General features: G+C 44.4%; 2 protein-coding genes across 18 annotated transcripts in view; one reads left to right on the forward strand and one right to left on the reverse strand.

The window, feature by feature from the left end:
* The window catches only part of rap1gap2a (RAP1 GTPase activating protein 2a), a 73,999-nt gene extending 55,920 nt beyond the window's left edge, over positions 1-18,079 (forward strand). For 8 of the 17 annotated variants that reach the window (XM_042063605.1, XM_042063603.1, XM_042063612.1 and 5 more), the window contains 22 exons: positions 390-425; positions 1,721-1,762; positions 2,360-2,392; positions 2,687-2,905; positions 3,485-3,588; positions 3,783-3,861; positions 3,982-4,035; positions 4,742-4,825; positions 5,094-5,194; positions 5,463-5,592; positions 7,180-7,335; positions 7,743-7,814; positions 7,936-8,022; positions 8,303-8,443; positions 9,760-9,909; positions 10,403-10,512; positions 11,161-11,259; positions 12,455-12,572; positions 14,465-14,567; positions 15,418-15,488; positions 15,716-15,746; positions 15,859-18,079. In XM_042063605.1, coding sequence (XP_041919539.1) covers positions 390-425; positions 1,721-1,762; positions 2,360-2,392; positions 2,687-2,905; positions 3,485-3,588; positions 3,783-3,861; positions 3,982-4,035; positions 4,742-4,825; positions 5,094-5,194; positions 5,463-5,592; positions 7,180-7,335; positions 7,743-7,814; positions 7,936-8,022; positions 8,303-8,443; positions 9,760-9,909; positions 10,403-10,512; positions 11,161-11,259; positions 12,455-12,572; positions 14,465-14,567; positions 15,418-15,488; positions 15,716-15,724 — 1,998 coding nt within the window. In that variant the 3' untranslated portion in view covers positions 15,725-15,746; positions 15,859-18,079. Of the gene's footprint in view, positions 30-389; positions 426-1,720; positions 1,763-2,359; positions 2,393-2,686; positions 2,906-3,484; positions 3,589-3,782; positions 3,862-3,981; positions 4,036-4,741; positions 4,826-5,093; positions 5,195-5,462; positions 5,593-7,179; positions 7,336-7,742; positions 7,815-7,935; positions 8,023-8,302; positions 8,444-9,759; positions 9,910-10,402; positions 10,620-11,160; positions 11,260-12,454; positions 12,573-14,464; positions 14,568-15,417; positions 15,489-15,715; positions 15,747-15,858 lie in introns of those variants that run through there. The other 9 variants (XM_042063604.1, XM_042063616.1, XM_042063614.1 and 6 more) reach the window with 5 other exon arrangements.
* Positions 18,080-18,114: 35 nt separating this feature from the next.
* si:dkey-52l18.4 (uncharacterized protein LOC560708 homolog) lies at positions 18,115-20,673 on the reverse strand. Its single transcript, XM_042063635.1, has 5 exons — positions 20,367-20,673; positions 19,897-20,232; positions 19,291-19,449; positions 18,813-18,838; positions 18,115-18,711 (listed from the first exon to the last, which is right to left on the reverse strand). Exons 1-5 carry the CDS (start codon positions 20,419-20,421, stop codon positions 18,613-18,615), a joined length of 675 nt encoding a protein of 224 aa, XP_041919569.1. The 5' UTR covers positions 20,422-20,673; the 3' UTR covers positions 18,115-18,612.
* Between the last annotated feature and the right edge of the window lie 1,292 nt (positions 20,674-21,965).

The following is a 21,965-nucleotide window of genomic DNA, read 5'->3' on the forward strand; positions in this document are numbered from 1 at the left end:
CTATTGGCTAATTACACACAAGACTTTGGGCAATTTATTTGAGCAATATTGAACATTGATAAACATTGAGCAGCAACAGGATATTATTGTTTGGCCTTTCATAAAACCATAAAACATCTTTAATCATCTTTTTTTTTTTAAACCACAGCAATAACCTTGCCTAAATTAAAAAAAATGTTTTCGAGATTGATTTGCTTTGTTTATAATTGCAAGTATCGAATCAGGTGTCCCATCCTTCACATTACATTTACAATGTTTAAACATTATTTGGCATTTCCCTTCATTATAACTAATGATTGCAGTTTTTTCATAATACAAAATATCCTGACCTTATGAGGTGTTGTATTCGACTGTTAAACTCATCATCTCTCTCTCTCTTTCTGTTTCAGTCGGCAGAGTTCTTCGACATGCTGGAGAGGATGCAGGTAAGGCTGACTGTTCTCCCAGTGGTGTGTTTGCCCTGCAGACCTTGGCCATATGTCTTAGCTTCATACTCTGTGTTTTGGCTATTTCTGCACATTTTTTAATCAAGCGCCCTTCTGAAACCCGCAGAGGGAATAATTATTTTGTCCTTCAGTTTCGCGTCCCTGAAATGTTTCTCTCTCTCTCTCTCTTTCTTTCTTTCTCTCTCTTTCTCTCTCTCTCTCTCTCTCTCTCTCTCTCTCTCTCTCTCTCTCTCTCTCTCTCTCTCTGAAACCTGGGACCACAGGCTTCAATCTGTGGCCTTGATTGAATAATTGCCCAGTAGGGTTGAAAGAACGCTCCATTTGGAGTGCATAGATTTCTGTGCGTGTCGAGCTCCAGCAGGTCTCTGTGAGTAGGCGATATAAGGGAGGGGAGGGGCACTGACTGTCACTCTGCCTAATGCTCCACATGGGTTTAGTGGGAAACATTAGGAGGAACCGTGGAAACGGATCAATATGTGCCAATGGCTGCTTTAGTCTGTGCAAGGACACTGTGGTGGCGGCTGTCTCATCCTATGTTCTTTACGACGCTCACATTGACCAGCACATCTTTCTGTCTCTCTCTCTTTCTCTCTCTGTCTCCCTCCCTCTATCAATGGAAGACACACGCTTGAAAGACTCTTGCACTGTTTTCAAATGGATGATCAGAGAGCTAAGTGTCTTGGGGGTGTATCGAGTGGAGGGCCTGCTGGGATCAGGCGGTGGCACTTAAGTACCCTAGAGACGCAGCAGCACACAGACACTCTGCTCCAAGATGCTCCTAACTAATAACCGACTTATTCAGACATACTGACTCACACTTACTCCAACTGTCTACAAGAGTTAGGAGTCCTTCTTGTCCTCAGTCCTACTTGTATGATTGGTGGGTTCATATAATTGGCTATAACATTAGAGCTTTGTGAGCTATACAGTACAGTAGGTAGCCAAGCACTAGGCTACTACACCCATATTTATTTTTAAACCACCCATCCCAATTTTATCTAATGTGTACTAAAGGGTTTTTCTTCCACAAACACTTCAGTCCAGCCTGGCACCACTTATTGTGCAATTCAGGATGTGTCAACAGAAAATCCATACTCCCATGAGCATACAAATAGAGCTTGTTACCATGTGAGCAGGTCCGAGTCGCTCACACGAGTCATCTTTGCATCAGTTTTCTCCTGCGGGAATATTTTATTTAACACTGACCTCCTCCTCCTCCTCCTCCACCACCTCCTCCTCTTCTTCTTCTTTGACACGCTGTCCGCTGGGACCAGATCCCCATGGCCGAGGAGACTAAACCGACCCAGAGGCATAAGGTGCGGAATGCTATGTCCAGTCACGTTCCTCACAGCAGTGGCTGAAGGCTAGTTCGCGCAACTGCTGTGTCCCTTTTCCCTGTTTCAGTGTAGCTGTTCCCCTTTGGTTGTGCCGCTGAATGCCCCCCCCCCCCCCCCTGTCTATCCACCCTCCTATTTTTTTTTTCCCCGTCCTGCTTCCTTCCATGACAAATTACCGTGATTGTTCACCTCTGCTAACCTCTGGCTCACTCCCCGTGAAGCGCTTTTTTTATGAGATGGAGATTTGATTTTACTCTCTATAGCATAATACCCAGCGTAGGCTCATGAAACCCGCCTCGAGGTCTCGCTAAACTGCAGATGGAAGTATTATCTTTCCGAAAATAAAGAAGCGCTTTTTATGGGTCGGACTAGGGGTTGGCAAGATTTCATACCCTGTTTGTTCAGACTTGGTGCGCTTGGTGTCGTCATCCTTGTTCGTGATTTGTACCGTGACCACCTACTGATTTATGCCATTCATTCCTGTCATGGCGGTAGTTTTGGCTGAGCTCATTGATGTATTAGTTGTCTGTTCACACATCAGTATTCAGCATCATCTCTCGCTTTCTCTCTCAACAGGATGACTACATCCCCTACCCCCGGATAGAAGATGTGAGTCACGTGCACACACACACACACACATACATACACAGTTGGTCACACAGTAAATGCATCAGCTGTCGCAAGGACCCAATAACAAGTTCAAGGTTTATTTGCAGTAACTACACAATGCTGCCCTTTTCACGAGTGGTTTTATTTGTTCGACCTGTTTGCTCTGCTGATTGACACTGACACTGCTCACATTTAGAAACGTATGCCACCTCATCCACATTCAACACAGGACCCCTTAACCTCTCCAACACCCACTCATCCATCCATCCACCCATCCATCTGTCCCATCCACAGGTTCTGGAGAAGGGCGGCCCCTACCCGCAGGTCATCCTCCCCCAGTTTGGGGGCTACTGGATCGAGGACGCCGAGGCCCCCGTGGGCACCCCCACCTCGTCGGACAGCAGCTTCTGCGAGGAGGACGACTGGGAGGGCATGAGCCCCGGTGGCGGCTTCGGCTACCGGCTGGAGTGCAACAGCATGGCGCGGGCCTACCGCAAGCACTTCCTGGGCAGGGTGAGCCACTGTGAGCTGAGGTGTCCGTCTCAGTCCCTCAGTCAGGAATAATGAGAGCTGAGGATACAGTCACGATGCACTGGAGTCACCAATTAGGCTTTTGTCAGTCTCATTTCCAACATGCTTGAAAACACAAGACATTTGAGGGGTTGTTTTTTCCCCCCATAAAAATGCCCACTCTTAAATAAATATCCCCATTTTCTCCTTTTTTTAATGGGTAAACATTCAGGGGATTCTGTTGCTCCCGTCATTAAAAGTCTGTCTGTGTTGCTGGCCGTGGTGTATTCACTTCAGCCAGACTTCCTGAGCCGTCCTTGGCCAGCTGTTCCAATGCCCAGGCGGAGAGGGTGACTAAAAGGGTGGTGCACACTCACAGTGAGCAGTACATGACTCCTCCACTGTCATGATCACTGTGATGGAACGTCAGGCTTCCCCTGCTGTACAGAGCCCTAGACTATTAGCTAGAGAAGAAACTAAAATAGGATATGACTCATTCTTCTCCTCCTGCCTGTCCATTTTTCTTTTAATTTTGCTCTCTCTCTCTCTCTTGCTCTCTCCCTTCATCCCTCCTTCCTGTAGGAGCACCTAAACTACTACTGCACAGCTAGCAGTGTTGGCAACCTCATAATGTCCCTGAAACACGAGGAGGCTGAGGGTCAGGAGTTCCTGCGCATCATTCTGAGGTAGGACTGGGCTCATGATCACCTCCAGATCCCCCAACTCCATTAGCCCTCCATCCCGAGGCCAAGGGCCTTCAGGGTCTCGCTGCACATAGTCTGCATGTTGAGTGCTCGGACCCATAAAGGTGTGTGGAACTCCATCCCCAAGTGCATTAAGTGTGTGTGTGTGTGTGTGTGTGTGTGTGTTGTCCTTACAGGTCAAAGACGAAGACGCTCCACGACAGGATCTCCCTTGCTGGGCTAACACAACTACCTAGTGTGCCACAGATAGCCAAGGTCTGCCCCTCCAGCATGCCAGATCAATTCACCCTGACACACCACTGACAACCAAACTGAGGGAGTTCTATTTAGAGCATTAAGGTGTGACTTCATCTGACCTGTGCCTGTGTGTTTCAGCTGCTCTGTGAGGATGTCACCGGCCTGAAGTTCAATCCAGTCCTCTACCCCAGGGTGAGTCTATTACTCTCTCTTTCTCTCTCTCCCTCACTCCCTCCATCACAAAGACCAGTATGAATAGCTGATGTGCTGTGGCTAGACCTGCTGCTGGTATAACACTGTCTGGTTCTTGTCCTCCATGGCTGCTTTTACTGCTCTATTTCCAGTCACCTCAGATCCCCTCGGAGTCCATTTGGATTACGGGGTCAGGTTTGTGTGTTCGCTCTGGGGGATGTTGCTCAAGCCCATCTGCTATGGTGCTCTCTCTCTCTTTCTCTCTTTCTTTCTTTCGCTTTCTCCCTTTTTCTCCTTCCTTCTCTTTCCCTCTCTTTCTTTCTCTCTCCCCCTTTCTCTCCTCTCTTCCTTTCTCTCCTCTCTCTCTTTCTCTCTCTCTCCCTATCATCTCTCTCTCTCCCTCTCTTTCTTTCTTTCTCTCCCTCCCTTTCTCTCCTCTCTCTCCCTCCCTCTCTCTCTCTCTTTCTCTCTCCCTCTCTCAGCTGGTAGTCTCAGCTTCTTTCCAAATGGGCCCCATCTCTCTCTCTCTCTCCCCGGGCCATGCTGCTCTCTGATCCGTGGAGGAACGGGAGAAGGGCCCTCTGAATTATGGAGCGCTGCTGAGGCACATATGCTACTCCTCTGCCCATCTTTTTTCATGAGCGTGTTTTCAATCCTGTCCTTCTTTCTCATCCCCTCCCCTCCATCTTGTTTTGGCATCCTCCAGGGGTCGCAGCTGATTGTAAGCTACGACGAACACGAGGTCAACAACACCTTCAAGTTCGGTGTCATCTACCAGAAGTTCGGCCAGGTGAGTGTGGGTGTGTCTTAATGGGGAATGGGCCGTCGTGTGCATCCTCGTCGTGTGCACTGTGGAAACTGATCTAGCAAACACTAAACGCCAGTTTGCCGTGTAGTCAAATATCATAAAAGCTAAATGTGAGCGCAGCAGCGATATCACCAGCAGCATGGCTGAGCGTGTTTGCTCTGCTACAGAGAATGAGGAAGAGGCTTATCGTCCACTAACACAGTGTTTCATTCCTCCCCACTCCCAACCCTTCACTGTTTTTCTGCCCCAGACTTCAGAGGAAGAGCTGTTTGGCAACAACGAGGAGACGCCGGCCTTCACCGAGTTCCTTGGCATCATGGGAGACACCATCGAGCTCCAGGATTTCAAAGGGTTAGATTCAAATGCCTTAAAAACCACTGTTAGTTCAAGGGAGAAGACTAAGTAAACTACTGACTAACTAAAATGATGTGCAGGAGTTATAATGCTGTTTTATTGCTTAAGTGCTTGTCAGATGACAAATAAAAGCCCAATGATTTAATTTATTTACATTTATTCATCTATATATGGTGTATTTTTAACTAACCTGTTAGCAAATTTGAAAAAAAACAGGCTAGTATTGTATATGAAATGAAACATCATGCTCTCTGTCTTTTCACAGGTTCCGTGGTGGGCTGGATGTGTCTCACGGTCAGACAGGAACGCAGTCAGTGTACACAACCTTTCGCCAGAGGGAAATCATGTTCCACGTCTCCACAAAGCTGCCCTTCACAGAGGGAGATGTCCAACAGGTACTGGAACAGGAAAGAGAACACACACACACACACACACACACACACACACACACACACACACACGTGCGCACACAAACACACACACAAAGACACAGACACAAAGACACACACACACACACACACAGTGGCGTGCACAGACATTTTGGGGGGCAGGTGCTCAGGGGGGGGGGGGGGGGGGGGGCACTTTTTAGCGCACGTGGAACACTTAATTATAAAGAAAAATTACACGCACATGTTGAATGAAATTTGACTTGTGCTGCAATTAGTAAATCAATATACAATTAAGACAATAAAGAGACCAAAATGTGTTAATTTATGTTGCCTAACAAAACCTATACAACAGAAAACGTTCATCTTAACACATAGATTTGCAATTGCAAACTCTACCGAAATTATTTGTAGCCTATGTGGTCGTCCTCACGTTATCTGTCATTGACTTGGGCTACAGCGTAAAACTTTATCAGGTGACCAGTCGGCTAAAAATGCTTAGTTGTTTGATGCTGTATGAGACATTTTACTGCACAACAAAATGATTACACGTTGGGCTTAGAGGGCAAACTGTACGATTTTACTTAATAAAATAAAGAGACAATAAAGAGACCAAACAGTACGAGAAGGAGTTATAGTGGGCTACTGACTGTTGTCATTACATGAATGCAGATGGGCATTTTTCACAGGTAATGGGGAACTTCCCGTTTCTTCTGTCACAATTGAATGTGTTAATACATGTTGCCTAACAAAACATATACAACAGAAAACGTTCTTCTTAACACATAAATTTGCAATTTGAAGATGCTTACTGAACTGCTATGGTGCTGCGCATCTGGCGTGCCCTGCGCGCGACCGCACGAGCTCACGTGACAAAGGAAGAGAGATAGGCTGGTCGGGTGTGCGCAAGGAGGTGGCTCATTTCGGGGCATTGTTTCAGTCGTTTTTAATGGCTCAGGTTTTCAAAAGATCATTTCAAAACCGACCTCAGTAAAAATCTTAATAATATTAATAATAAAAAAAACAAGTTTCAAAAGGGCATTTTCGTTGATAAAGGGCAAACTTCCTAGTGCTTTAGCACCAAGTGTCTATGTATGCACGCCTATGCACACACACACACACACACACACACACACACACACACACACACACACACACACACACAATGCTGCTGAGAAATAAACTGTCTGTAAAAGTGTTTCTCGTTATCAGTGAAGCATTTCAGAGCTGCCAGACAGTATGCCCTGTTCTGAACCTGTACACTCTCCTTATATCTCTATTGGCTCTTCAGATGCCTCCCTTAACATGCTTCAGCAGCGTGCTGGAACATGGCCTGGCATAACCCTTCTCTCTTGTCCACACACACAGTGCCTCCTCATAATGTGATTATGTCCAACACGGCCATCAAGGACTTCGCTGAACACCTACAGTTCATCCTCTCCTCTCTTTGCCAGTCTGCTTACTCATAGTGTCAGTATTCTGGCCATCTCTCACACTGCTCTCTCTCTCTTTCTTTCTTTCTTTCTTTCTTTCTTTCTTTCTTTCTCTCTCTCTCTCACTCTCTCTCTCTCTCTCACTCTCTCTCTCTCTGTGCAGCTCCAGAGGAAGAGGCATATTGGGAATGACATCGTGGCGACGGTCTTCCAGGAGGATGCTACTCCCTTTGTCCCCGATATGATTGCCTCCAACTTCCTCCATGCCTATGTACTGGTCCAAGTGGAAAACCCCTGCACTGATCACACCACCTACAAGGTAACGATGGCACTCTGATAGGATCACTCATTCACACGCATGCATGCACAACAACAACAACAACAACAACCAGTACTATTTGGATACTCAGACAAACATGCACAGATAAACCACAACCATGCAGAGCACTAGCCGCAATACATAAAACATGCACCCACCTACACATATTGCTATTGCTGCACACACACACTCACACACACATACACACTCACACATAAACACATGCCTCTATTTATGATAAGCTTCCCCTGGGCCCACTCCAAACCTATGGAGAGGAAGTTAAGAGCTTTGTATTGTTATGCAATAGGATTACAACGGGTTCATCCAGCCACTGGCACAGAATAGAAGCATCTCCTTAGTCGCTCAGCAGTCCCGCCTGCCAACCCAACCCCTTTCTCCCCTCGCAGGTGTCAGTCACGGCGAGGGAGGACGTGCCCGCGTTTGGCCCCCCTCTCCCCAACCCTGCCGTGTTCAAAAAGGTGAGGCTCCCCTGATGGGCTGGGCTGCGCTGTGTTATTGAGCGAGCGAATGGCGCAGAGGTTTTTCAGGAGATTTTCTGTCTGACTTTATGTCTGACGCTGTGGGAATTGTCACCTCCAGGGGCCTGAGTTTCGCGACTTCCTGCTGACTAAACTGATGAATGCGGAGAACGCCTGCTATAAATCTGACAAGTTTGCCAAGCTGGAGGTGAGAATGAGAACCTCTGATCTCTGTTGAAAAACAAACTTAAAAGGTGTGTTTTTTTTGGTGTGTGTGTTTGTGTGTGTGGTTTATGTTAATCTCTTTACTTATACATGTGTGTGTGTGTGTGTGTGTGTGTGCGTGTGTGTGCGTGTGTGTGTGCGCGCGCGTGTGTGTGTGTGTGTGTGTGTGCGTGTGTGTGTGCGCGTGTGTGTGTGTGTGTGTGTGTGTGTGTGTGTGTGTGTGTGCGTGCGTGCATGTGTGTGTGTGCTTGTGTAAATGGCAGGGTCGCACACGGGCAGCACTCTTGGACAACCTCCACGACGAGCTGCACAGGCAGACCCAGGCCACGCTGGGACTGGGCTCGGCTGGAGATGAGGACAAGCTGGAGAACGGAGGCCACGGCGGCCTGCTGGAGTCCTTTAAGGTGAGACCCCCACCTGCCACCTGCCTCCTGCCTCCTGCCCAGGCCTCCTCCAGTCCCCTGTCTCAGAGCTTCGCCTCAGTCACTCAGATAGACAGCAGTCACAACAGCAGCCTCCTGATGCCTGCAGTCTTAACCACTCTGTCACACATATACACACGCACATACACACACACACACACACACACACACACACACACACACACACACACACACACACACACACACACACAAGGTTTCCCTGAGCTAATGCTGATCCAACATGACTCCCTCCATGATGTCTATCTCCACCCTCAGAAAAACACACACACATACAAACACATACACACACACACACACACACACACACAGATAGACAGACACACACACACAGATATAGAGACAGACACATACAGACACACAAACCTCTTCTGACAATTTTTGTTTTTACAGGCAGTGTGGAGCAGTGTTGTCAGCGTCGCCGTTACGTCGACTGGTTGCGCTGTGCTGATCTGTGCTACTGCCATGACTGTCTACTACTTATCCCAACTGCTATGACAACACGCATTGCTTAAATAACACTTTTGTCTTTTGGAAGATTAGACTCTTGCACTTCATTTCTTAAGTTTGTTTATGTGTTTGTTTTGTTGGGTTTTATTTCCGTTCCTCTAATATTTTTGTACAAGAGCTGATGGGATTGTGCATTACGAGTGTATTTTTTTTTTACTATTTTTTTTTACTATTTTGTCAGTTTGTAGAGAATAAAAGTGTATTTGATTTGGATAACCTATTGGTGACAAAATGCCCCACAATAAATCATAATATGAGCATTATTGTCACTGTCAATTCTTCTCCTCATGAACATGTGAGACGAAATGATCTTGTACAATCTGAATGTCTAACGCGGAAGCATTAAAACAAGGCCCATGGTGCCCTCTGTTGGCTATGAGTGGAAATTGCAAGTGGCATTGTATGCTTCACGCTCTCAGTCTTTACTAATGGAATAATATCTTAGTGAATGCAATAATTCATCACAGCTGATAATAAAGGGCTTTTGACATCCAAGGTGTTTCCACAATCAGTCACACACAAGGGAAACTAGCATTTATCCTGTGTCATTTCAGCCATGATTGCCTCACAGTAGTGATTTCATGCACCACTGGCAGGCTTCCCCTTCGGGCATCGGAGTCTTCTGTTTTAATCTTCTGTTTTAATTTCAGTCTCAATTTACAAATAATTCCATTACTTTTTTTCCCTCTACTCCCCCTTTCCTCTGTCTCCTTTTCCCACCCATCCGTCCTGCCGTTCCCTCTCTCCTGCCGTTCCCTCTCTCCTGTCAGAGGGCCATGCGTGTGCGCAGTCACTCCATGGAGACGATGGTGGGGGCCCATCGGCACAGGAGCCCGGGGGTCGGAGGGGGCGTCCCAGCCAGCCTCAGTGGAGGTGGACTCCCACAGAGCAACACAGAGTGCACCAAGAGCACCTTCACGGTGAGAGAGAGAGAGAGAGAGAGAGGGAGAGTGTTTGTGTGTGTGTGTGTGTTAGAGTCAGAGTTAGAGTTCGTTTTGAACTAGAAGTAGCTGTGGCCTGTATGGACTGCTCTTTGTAATAACAGGAACTTTTGTCTTATTCATTTCCCTCAATATTTTTTTGATAACACACTTATCGTATGTATAAATGTATGCAACTCTAACTCCAGTTCACTTTATGTTCCCAACATGGTGACATATTGATATATCCAGGCCACCCTTTTCCTGCTTATTGAACTGAAATGAGTCATTGAGAAGTCCACATGCAGGAGGGTCATATCTCGAACAGGATATGTAGGGAAGATGAGTGATATTAATGGGCTGCCCCCCCTGTAACAAGCCACTCTTCCTGTGTTCCATTTCCTCTGTGTGTGTGTGTGTGTGTGTGTCTGTGTGTGTGTGTGTCTGTGTCTGTGTCTGTGTCTGCAAATGCATGCATGTGTGTGTATTTTAGCCCCCTGTCCTCTCAGCCAAGTCTCCCCTGAAAAGCCCGGTGAAGCGCCGCTCGGGTCTCTTCCCCCGGCTCCACTCCAGCACCGACAGCCCGGCCAGCCACTTCCGCAGGTCTGCCCTGTCCTGACCACTCACACTGGAGACGCCCGCAAAACACCACTGCTTACACTCATCCATTTTTAATTCCATCATCATTCCATGCCATACTCTTGTTCAAGGTGTGCAAATGTACAGTATACGTCCATATACCGTAGCAGGCCACTCCATCGCATGGTTTTAATTTAGACTTTGAGGTTGTTGTGTGGTCACACTAATAAACCATCAGGGAGGCTCCTTCAGAAGAAATATTGCTGTGATGTTTGCTTAGTATAGATGTCATTTGTTCATGCAGACTAGTCAGACAAGACTACAGAAAGTGAAAAATGAAGCTTGTGTTTAATGGAAGCTTAGCTTTGAGGGATAGCTTTAACCCTGACAAAGCCTGAAAAGCTTTGAAACCCCTTTTAATCCAGGCAATAGCTCATACAGTCAAGATGTATGAGAAGGTAAGATATTTTTTCACAGTTCAACATCAGGCCAAATATGGCATAAAATCAGGCATGCTGTTTCAGTGCACAAGGTTGCCTAGCAGTGCTACTTGCAAACCAGGGTTGCACCAGGGTTGTGTGTCTATTGTGTAGTAACATGCACATACAAATGGGGACTTTTTCAGGCGATGCACATCATAGTGTTGCTGACAGTGACTTGTGTTGTCCACAGTGACCCAAAGATGTCAGAGGTGTGCTCACACACACAAGAGGGGAGGTCAGAGACATCGTCCAATCCGAGCTCCCCAGAGATCTGTCCAAACAAGGAGAGGTAATGGCCTGCCATCTCGCAGCTCCACATTTGCAAGTGTTAATTACCTCATTATCCTCTTAAAGGGGAACTTGGCAACTATTTAAACGTAATAAACCCGTTTACAAATCATTCGGATGGTTAAATGACCTGTTCCGGTGAAAATGGTGACTTTCCCCGCTGCGCCTAGCGTCCCCAGGCGGAAAACCAACCTTGCAACATTGAGACTTACCGTCCTGGAAAGAGAAGTGAGAAACAAGAAACTCGTTTTAAATCGTGTTTCTTACCTTGTAACATCCACATAGTTCTGCCAAACTTATGCTAACCGTTCGCTAGCTTGTAAACAAATCCATGTGCTTTATCGTTACCTTTTCCCACAGTTTGAAATTAGCCTGGGTGTTCCCATGCTGCCTTGAGCGCGATTTGATTCACTCTGCTAAGGCAGCCTGGAGACCATGGAGCAAATTTTCGCCTGAGATAGGGAACCAATCACAGAACAGGGGGGAAAGCAAGACGATGATGAGCTATGCACAGACACATTTGATAGACATCCGTGGCACCCAATAAACGGATCTGGGCATTTTTTTCAAATACAAGAAAATGAACGTTTGGTTCCCAGACCACGTCTCATTGAGAAGTGGTGGCGCTAGCCAGGCTAGTTTGAAATAGCATAATGCACAATTTCTCCAGCAGAGGGGGAAATCCTGCCAAGTTTCCCTTTAATCCTCTTGATTTACATGCTATTGATCAATTGATAAATAAGGTGCATGAAAATATTGCATTGTCCTCTCAACCAGGCTCTTATATAACTCATTATTAGGCATGTGTGTTATTGCCTGGCTTGTACAGTACATGGTGTTGTGTATAGGGAGTTAGATGTGATATGCAATAAATGTCATAAAATATAATATGCACACATAGAATGAAATACACTAGTATACATAGTGAACACACACTGAATGCATAATATTTAACAAAGAAAGCTCAATATTGATCAAGGGTTAGTGTGTCGTTGATCAGTAGGCCAATATTATATTTTGATTTTTATATCTATGAAACGTTGGGTGTTGTAGTGCGGTGTTGTAATGTGTGTGGTGTTGTAATGCGTGTGGTGTGTGTGGTGTTGTAATGCATGTGGTGTTTGTGGTGTTGTTATGCGTGTGGTGTGTGTGGTGTTGTAATGCGTGTGTGTGTGTGTGTGGTGCTCCCCCACCAGGCCCTTCATGAAGCTGAAGGAGGGCAGCAGCAGGGCCAACATCTCACGCTCCTCCTCCAGCACCAGCAGCTTCAGCAGCACCACCGGGGAGGGCGAGGCCCTGGAGGAGCTGGACGCGGTGAGGCCTCCACCCCCCATGCACACACACACACGCACACACGCACACACACACACACTCACACACACACACATATACACATACACACACTCACACACACATACACACACACATACTGTATACACATACACACACACACTCTCACACACACACACACACACACATACAAAAACACACACACACACACACACACACACACAAACACAAACACACATACATACAAACACACACACCACTATTACCACCAGTTTTTTACAGTTGCTCATTTTCAGAGGTGCTAGATAGAGAGGGCATGATGTTGAGGGCTCTCCCTTTGCATGGTTGCCACAGTGGTGGTGGATAAACAATGCTTTTGGACAATGCTGTCAAAGTCGGTGTAAAGTGGAGTAGCTAGGTTGATTTAATCGTTCTTAAATGGCATAAATTAAATAGTTTGACAATGAGTTACCAGTCTGCCAATAGCAAAGATCAGTAGTATCCGTATTAGTAGATACGTAGTAGAACAGAATCAATCTCTGAGATGTGTATGTCATGGAGAGACCCAAAGGGCCTAGTGTGCATCCCCCACCATGGAGTGCAGTTCAGATCAGCTGGAGGAAGAACTGCCCAATCACCCAATATTATGGAACTGACAGCGATGTCCATTTAGTAGTCAACACTTACAAGTCATTGACCCTAGCCCAAATCACAGACAGATTCAAGACAGATTTTGACAGATTTAAACGTTTTTATTTCTTACCAACTTTAATACCCCTTCCATCTATCTTCTCCTATGGACCCTTTCAACAATAAAAACAAAAACAATGCTTGAACGTTCTATTTGGTTCCCAATCTACTTCCTCTGCATTAAGATAACATATAGAATGTTAAAACGGAAGCCTTGTGGGGCCAACTATGATGCTGATAATGGAACTCTCTTGAAAGGGTCCATAAGAAAAATATGTTAGTGTGCTTTAGAAGGACACTGGGACTGCAGGGAGAGCCACCTGTGCTAAGCTGCAGGGAAGCTGCTTTTAAGTAGGATTTATAGACACAATGCTGCTATAGAGACACAATTAGTATTTAATAGTATTTACGATGGTGGTGGCTGACCTATTATATCATAATTTTTAAAGTCAGATTTATTGGCATTGCAAAGACTTCGCTCCACAGTGAGCATTAAATCTTCTTTCTGCAGATTTACTGTCCCGGATCTTAAAGTCAAACCGAGGCCTAATTCTCAAATGCTTCTTTTGCGTTATCAGGCATATTAGCACTAAGTCATAAGCAGTTTTTGGAATGGATAGAACTCCAGGATGAGCACTGGGGCATCCCAGACATCCCTAGCACACCAGGAAGCTTAAGAATGGGGGAGAGGGGGTGCTTTCGTGGTACTGTAAGCTTTTTTTAAAAGAGCAGTATGAGTCCCACTCATTTGCATTTGCACAGAATTGGCGTTAATGATGTGGAATTAATTAGACTGACAGCGGTGCTCCAGCTAAGAGCACGACCAGTTGCATGTCCAGCTGGAGCGGCTGCTATTGAGGCCATTTATTCAGCGGTAATTATGTTAAGTGTCAGCTGACAACGTTAATAAAGAAAGAAACATCTATGGGTAATGATGTCGCTAATGATAATTAGATGTAATAAGAGGTAGTGTGGGTTACGGAAGCAGGTTTGACAGGCTTCTCGCTCTCTCTCTCTCTCTCTTTCATGTCGCTCACTCTATCTCACTCTTCGATCCCACCCCTCCCTCTATCTGTCCATCTCCATCTCTTGCTTTCATGTCTCTCGTATCTCTCCCTCTCTCTGCCTTTTCTCTCTTTCCCCCTCTCTGCCCCCCCCCCTCACTCACTCACTCACTCACTCACTCACTCTCTCTTCCTCTCTCTGTCTTTATCGTCATCCCTCAGAGCAGTCATCCATCCACAGCCTCCTCAGTCTTCAGCCCATCCCTGAGTGTGGACAGCCAGACGTCAAGCACCCCTCTCATCATGTGCCGTAGCCCCACAGCAGGTACACTCACACTCACACAAACACACACTCTCTCCCCCTCTTTCACACACACACACAAACACACACACTCACACACACTCACACACGCACACACACACACACACACACACACACACACACACACACACACACACACACACACACACACACACACACACACACACCACACTCGCATGACCTTTATGTATTCCTTCTCAGCAAGCATATCAACAGGTCTAGCCTCAGGCTACTGACACCTGCTGCAGATGTACAGCCAGCTATCCCTTAACAGGTCTGGTGGTCTAAATGGCACTCATATCCACAGGCATAACCTCAGGCTACTGACACCAGGCAACGTGCATCCCAATGCCAAGCCGTAGGCTACTAAAAGACACAATGGCAGAAGCAATCCTGTCCTGCCCTATGGCAGACGTACTCAATGTCACAGTGGACAATATCTGTGAGATGATTGTTTTGTCTGACGCAAAGCCCAAGATATTTCATTAGAATGCTGTCAGGTCACCATCAGTTCCATTTGAACAAAATGTCATATGGCCAGTCAGTCAACCCTGAAGGATTTATTATAAGACAAGGCCAACAACTGTACAAGAATATAAGAAAGTGTTTCCCAATGATACATTTCTGGTGGAATCAGGAGATTTTGGAGGGTTTTAGATTCACTTTGTGGAGAGGTACTACTTGGATAGAGAAGCACAAAGAAAGGGTGAAAAGTGAAAAACAGTATAAAATAAAATTAAACACAAACTCAGAGAAGCAGTGAGAACAAAAGATCTCCAGGTATTCTATTGCATTGTGTTATATGTATCAATGATAATGGTCATAGCTGATGCATTTCATCTTAAATCTCTAGATGGGAAGAGTAAAACATCGCCCAGGTCAAACTTGAAGTTCCGCTTTGACAAGCTGAGTCACTCTACAACGGTAAAAGCTCCCTTACTGTGCCACAACCACCACGTCATCATATGTGTGCGACCTCTTTCATGTTCTCTGGTGTCATACAGGACTTGTAATCCGGCTTGATGCCGTTGTCACACGGTCTCCCGTTATATCTTGAATTTCCCCTTGGGGATCAATAAAGTATCTATCTATCTATCTATCTATCTATCTATCTATCTATTGTAACTAACCAGGTTCTGTTTCTTCTCCAGGGTCATTAGTACTGTGCTGCATGGATTGAAGGTAAGTTTGATCTCTATCACAGACCTCCAGATAAATGTTGGTGCGTCATTACTCGCCCCCAGCAAGAGTGTAAGAGTGCATGCATGACTTGGTGTTTTTTTGGTCCGTTTAGGTTGCGTGAAACCGGTACTGTCAGAGCCAGTGTCTATAGATGGAGGAGGAATCTTGGCGTCTGGATTTGCCATCCCAGTGAGAATGCCTCCTCTCAGAGTGTACTCTACTGAGCGTTCTTCACAGAGTCTATTTCACATTCTCACAAGGCAGCGACTCCCAGAGCATTCCTTCCCTGCACGATCCTGCAGCTACACACTGACTGACTGGGGAAAAGAGAGAGCAAACGCTTGCAGTCTTAATGGTCTGATCTTTTTTTTTTTTTTAACTAAATGTGCTGCATCTTTTTGAAGAAAAGTGTCTGTCACAGCTAATATTGCTTTTACGAAACTGTGCCTCAGTCTGTGTCTCATAAAGCCCATTAGCTTCTTTCTTTGGAGTCTTTTCTACAAGCCTTAGATCAATAGAACACTCTCCAGGTGCACTCTCTGCTCCGTGCCACGACAAGGTGAACTCACACACACACACACACACACACACACACACACACACACAAAATGTTTTGCTATTTCATTTTTTTCTGTGCGTGTGTGTTTGTGTCTTCTGTGTTTTCACAAACAATGATTATAATGTGATGTGTGACAACAGACTTCTTTTCCTGTAAAATATTGTCTTTGGATTCTGATCTCCATTCGGCACTTAGAGCAGTAGAGCGCCTCCTAGAGGTGAGCTGCAGCTGAGACCTGAAATCCTTCCCTCCTCTTTGTAAGGCCCTTGTGTGCACAGGGGCTCCGTGCCGATTATATCCATTACAACCCGTCAGCAGCTAATCAGGACGATAAGCTAAAAAGAAAAGCACACGAAAGAGAGAAAAACATAAGCTGATGAATATGTCTTTATTGCTCTTTGCTTAAGTGAAAATGTTAGAAAAAAATATACGCTACTTACTCTGCAGCTTAACTGTGTAGAGGACACAACAGATTACATGGCGCACAGTGCTGTAAATGTTTAACGATTGTATTGTGGACCACTATTTTTAAATGTTTTTTTCCCCCTCAGTGCTTTGTGTTCCACAGTGGCGCGTATAGCCTAATGAATATGTGTTGAGTCTGATTCCGTACCATGTTTGGCCTTTAATGTTGCTTGTGCTTGTCTTACTCAGCCAAAGTGAAGGTCTTCTCTCATATTCTGAGGCGCAGGTTAAAAATACCCCTGAGTTCATTTGCGCTATACTCTCACTATGTGAGAAGTTGACCTGGGGAGTTCTACATAGATGCTTACATGTAACATGGATTTGTAATCCTTTGGGACATTGTGAGTATATTGGAACTCTTGTTTTTGAACAGGGATTTAAAGCTCTGTGTATATCACAGCAGTTTGGTAAAATATTGCACTTGTGCATTTTTGTGTGAGAGAATCAGGACGAAACCTAAAACAGTCTGAATAGCTGACAAACCCCCGTCCTTTATTAGCAACTCAGTAGCCTCATTTTCAAGAAGAAAAAAAGGATATAATTGATTCTTACTGAAAACACAGAGCTCAATGTGTAAATGCCATGGTGTAAAAGAATTGTAGTAAACATTCAAATCAGCGGGAGATAGGGATTTGATGTAATTGAAAATCATGATATTTCACCAAGCACATCAGGAGAATGCTATGCAAAGTAATGATCTGGTCTAGCATCAGGTTAAGGGGACCTGATAAACTTGTACATGTGAGCAGAGGAATCCAAATGTCTGAGAGAAGTTTGACTGAAAAGCCTTTGCGCAAATATGGAATAAAAGCCCACATTCTGCATTGTAGATATAGCTTTCTGACTGTTTTTGTTGTATACACTGATGTTGTGATGAATGCATCCCTCAAAGAGACAGGGAAGTCTTCGCCATATTGTGCACATGTTGAACAGTGGAGACAGAGAGGCGTGGTCATTTCCTGTGTGCCCAAGGTTTGTGGGGGAGAACGGTGTCCATTGCTGCACCCGATTTCTATTGTAGGACTGAGCAAAAGCGTGTGTCAATATTTCAGCTTTCCACAGAGAATTATGTCCATTTGTTTTAATGTAAAGGGTGTTATACATACAACACCCTCAGAATCATATTGTTCATGAAGATATAATTTATTGATTTTCACATTTGTGTTGTCATGTAAAATATAATTGCAAAGTACATCTTAAGAGTGAATTAAGGGAAATAATTATTTAAAAGGAATACATATGTATATGTATATTTGGTTATGTAATGTACCATTAAGAATTTATTATGAAATAAAAATGTTGTATTTTGTGTCATGTATTACGTTCTTTTAGTTACTGATAGATAGATAGATACTTTATTGATCCCCAGGGGAAATTCAAGTACTGCTCGTATGTCCTGAAAGTGAAAGTATGTTTAATCAGTTTGCCACTGGTTCTGGTGCAAGTTACGACATGTTGCGTCACATGCTAATATTTGTCAACGTGTCTGGTTTCTGATCAACCAAAAAGGTGGTGTTTATGGGTTTTTTCTGCCATTTCATAGACTGTGCTCCTCCAAAGAATGATGCCTGCATCACGGCACCTTCACTCAGGACAGAGTTCGGCCTTTTTCTCATTCATGGTCCCTCTATGGTGGAACAAGCTATACTAAATGCTGTCAGAGGCAACCTTATCCATCTTCAAAACGCTTTTGAAGACCCATCTCTTCCCAGATGTCAGTACTTGTCAGGTTGACAACAATTTGCTTGTAGAGCTTGCTCTCACTGGATCTCCTAACCCACTGTAGAAATGTTTTTGTAGCTCGCTTTGGATATGGATTTTTCCCTGCACTCGAACAGGCTGCTACAGGCGTATGGAAGAGTACATGACAGGTGATCCTTGTATTTGCTGCTGAGGCCTTTGGTGCCTCACGTTCTCCAGGCCCAGCACTGCATACATTGGCTATGAGAGAAGAAGACAGACATGGATATATGAGCACATACGGATCAGATCCCAAATATGCTGCATGCGTATCGGACACCAATGTTTAATTAGAGACTCACCTCACGTGGCCTGTCCATCTGTCCATCTAAAGAAAGGACATAAAACAGGACAGATTCAGAAAATACTCTAGACCTCAAAAAGCTCAATTAGATGACACACAACAATTGTTTTAAAAAGCTGGGCTAGTGCGATCTCTGTGTATTACACTTAAAATATGTCCTGCGTCTGGATTTCAATCTGAGTTTAGCAAAAAGAATGTAGGGCGTTGTAGATTACATTACATTTAGCAGACACTTCTTGACCAAAGTGACTTACATACAGTATGTCAGCTATATTACAAGGGATCACATTGTCCCCGGAGCAACTTGGGGTTAAGTGCCTTGCTCAAGGGCACAAGGGTGGAAGCCCGGAATTGAACCGACAACTTTCAGGCTACTGCACGCACGCTAGCACGCTAGCCCAGCTCCATAACCACTACACTACCACCGCCCCAACATGGTGTCTCTAACATGTTTGTGCAAAGTGTGGTGTTCTCACTGGCAAAGTATGAGCGAGGTGGGACCACAGGAGAAACTGGGCGTTGCAGACAACGAACCAGTGCCACGGCAAGAGGAAACGAGATGCAGGCGCAGATTAACAGAAATACTCTCAGAGACACAATCCTCCTCTCAGATTGTTCCTCTAGATTAGGGTGGGCTGTGGATGATAACAGAGTTATGTTGGCATCATGCAAATGAATAATATTAAAAAAACACAGTGAGAAACACTGATATACATAAGCGCCCGAGTGTGAACACTACAATGTCTAATGACGTAAGTTGGAGCAGAGAGCAAAACTAAATTTGAAGGGTTGAATTATTTCATATATCAATTGGATAAAAAGACAAAAATTGATCTTTTATTTGCCATCTGCTCAATCAAAGAAGAACTCACACACCACATACTGCCAATGCAGAGCCTCATAGGCTACTTTGAGTTGCAAAATGTTTTGGTCATATTCAGATAAGCATCAGTGAAAAAATACTTTGCTCCCTAAGATAAACAGTAATTAGTTTGTCATTTGATTTTTTCATTTATATATTTTATAAATAAAATATTAAAAATATAAAATAAAATAACATGCATGTGATACAGTTAACCTACCATCGGTGACATTAACAATTGTTACATGTCCATTGCTGCTGCCGTTTTCTCTCCAGTTGATGAGACACTGATATGCCCCACTGTCTGATTTGTTAGTGCTAATAAAGTTGATGTTAAGGCGGGTACTATTGTTAGACAAGTTTTCGTTGTAAATGTGAATCCTGGCTGAGGCTTGTAAGAAGCTGAAAGTGACTTCCTTGTGGACTCCCCATCCTCCAGTCCAACCGCTCACGCCACAGTGCTGAACATCACATGAGAGTAACAAGCTTCTGCCCTCAGACACGACTTTATTGTCTCGACGTGCCTTCACAGTATGGCATTCCTCTGCACAACAGCCTTTAAAGAAGACATGTTTCAACAATTTTAGTCATAGCCTGGGTGCAAAGCACTGATGCAATGTCTGGAAAAGTTCCTTTTTTTAGAATTGCAGCACTTCTCTAAAAATGGATAGAGACTAATGGACAACTTACCCCAATTATTGTACATCAAGGTTAGTATTAGGTAGCAGCCAAGGAATGGTCCCATTATCTTGTGTCAGAAATAAGAATGGTTTGATTCAACTGCAGGGAATGCATTCCTCATTTGTTAAAAGCCAGTTCTAATAAATCTCTTCTTGGTGCAATCGTATCTCCGTGTCTTGCATATAGTGAAGTGGCACTGAACATTGTACCACATAAACTCAGATAAGATACGAGTAGTTTCACTTTCTTTCTCATCTGGTAAACTCATAACTAAACACATTGGATTTAAGCACTGAAAAAATATGTGGAAGGAAGGAAGTTCTCACTCTGGCTCTCTCTCTCTCTCTCTCTCTCTCTCTCACACACACACACACACACATACACAGAGACACACGCACACACACACTTTCATTTCCCTACGTGTAAGGAAGAAGTCGTATCCTGCCTAAAAACAATAGGAACTGAAATTATCTGTGGCTGATCAGACCAAGTGCTGTGTGCTGGCTTGCACACAGTGTCTCAGCATTATCTGTGGGTCCTCAGGCCCCGGAATCATCACCTCTGAGCCACTAGAAAGTCATGTAAAACCACAGGTTCATCATCAGTGCAATTTGCTTACATTACAGTTTTTGCCCATTGCTTGAACACTTTTTGCAGCAAAACTTCAGCTCATTGTGTCAAAACTTTACACACAAGACACAACACTGGGAAATAAACCATTCACATCTACGTCGAATTTAAACTCTTTTATCAAAACCTAACAATCCTTTGTCAAAATATCACTCTGATGACAATACACACTTCCATCATATAAATACACTTTCAGATTAGCAGCAACACAGTGTACTTTATATAAAACACTGCAGTCATTTGCACTGCTTTTATTCAGTTTATCAGTTAGCATTCTGTGAAGCTCAATGCAACACATACAGTTTTTGTTATGTTTTTTTTCCAACAAAGGTTTTGACAAAAAAAAACAAAAATGAAAGTACTGAAAGGTTACAAATGACATCAACTCAATACTGTACATCACAGTACTATACTTTTATACTTTACAGTAGGCCTACAGTACAGTAATGCAGTAATGCAAAAATAAAACAAAAATAAAACCAAAAATACACTACTGTAAAACAGGCTTAGATGTAGTGGACTCTCTGCCCAGCCTACCTCATTGTCAGGCCATTTATTACATGATCCACCAAAGTTTCTCTAATATCATCATGAAATATTGTTCCGTGCATACTGCTAAGCCTCTTCGACCACCCCCTGCTCCTCTCTCTCTCTCTCTCTTATCCTCCTCTTCCTATTCCTCTTGCTCTCCCTGCCTCCATGTTTGCAAAGTTCTCAAAATGGTTCAACTGAGGCCTATTCGTGGCTGGCTGATTGGTGTTCAGTTTTGTAAGTAGTATTTTCAGGTGTGTCTAAGAAGTGTTTTCAATCACCCAATGTGTTTTGTATTTTGAATAGATGTGTTGTCCCAATACCCATGAGATTTACATTTGAAGTGTCTTATGTATGAAATAGTGTGTAGTGTGCAGGAGCAAGTAGCCTATTGCAGAAAGGAGCAAGTGTGTTGCAGAATTGCAACTAAAGTGCAAATCAGCGCTT

Source organism: Alosa sapidissima, chromosome 15, assembly GCF_018492685.1.
Source record: "Alosa sapidissima isolate fAloSap1 chromosome 15, fAloSap1.pri, whole genome shotgun sequence".
Lineage (NCBI taxonomy): Eukaryota > Metazoa > Chordata > Actinopteri > Clupeiformes > Clupeidae > Alosa > Alosa sapidissima.

Excerpts from the sequence above, each read along its gene's own strand:
- si:dkey-52l18.4 (XM_042063635.1), bottom strand. The coding sequence starts at position 20,421 with ATGGGACCATTCCTTGGCTGCTACCTAATACTAACCTTGATGTACAAT. Across the intron at positions 20,233-20,366 it reads CTTGATGTACAATAATTGGG|GCTGTTGTGCAGAGGAATGC; the intron begins GTAAGTTGTCCA and ends TCTTCTTTAAAG. Across the intron at positions 19,450-19,896 it reads AATTGTTAATGTCACCGATG|CCCACCCTAATCTAGAGGAA; the intron begins GTAGGTTAACTG and ends TATCATCCACAG.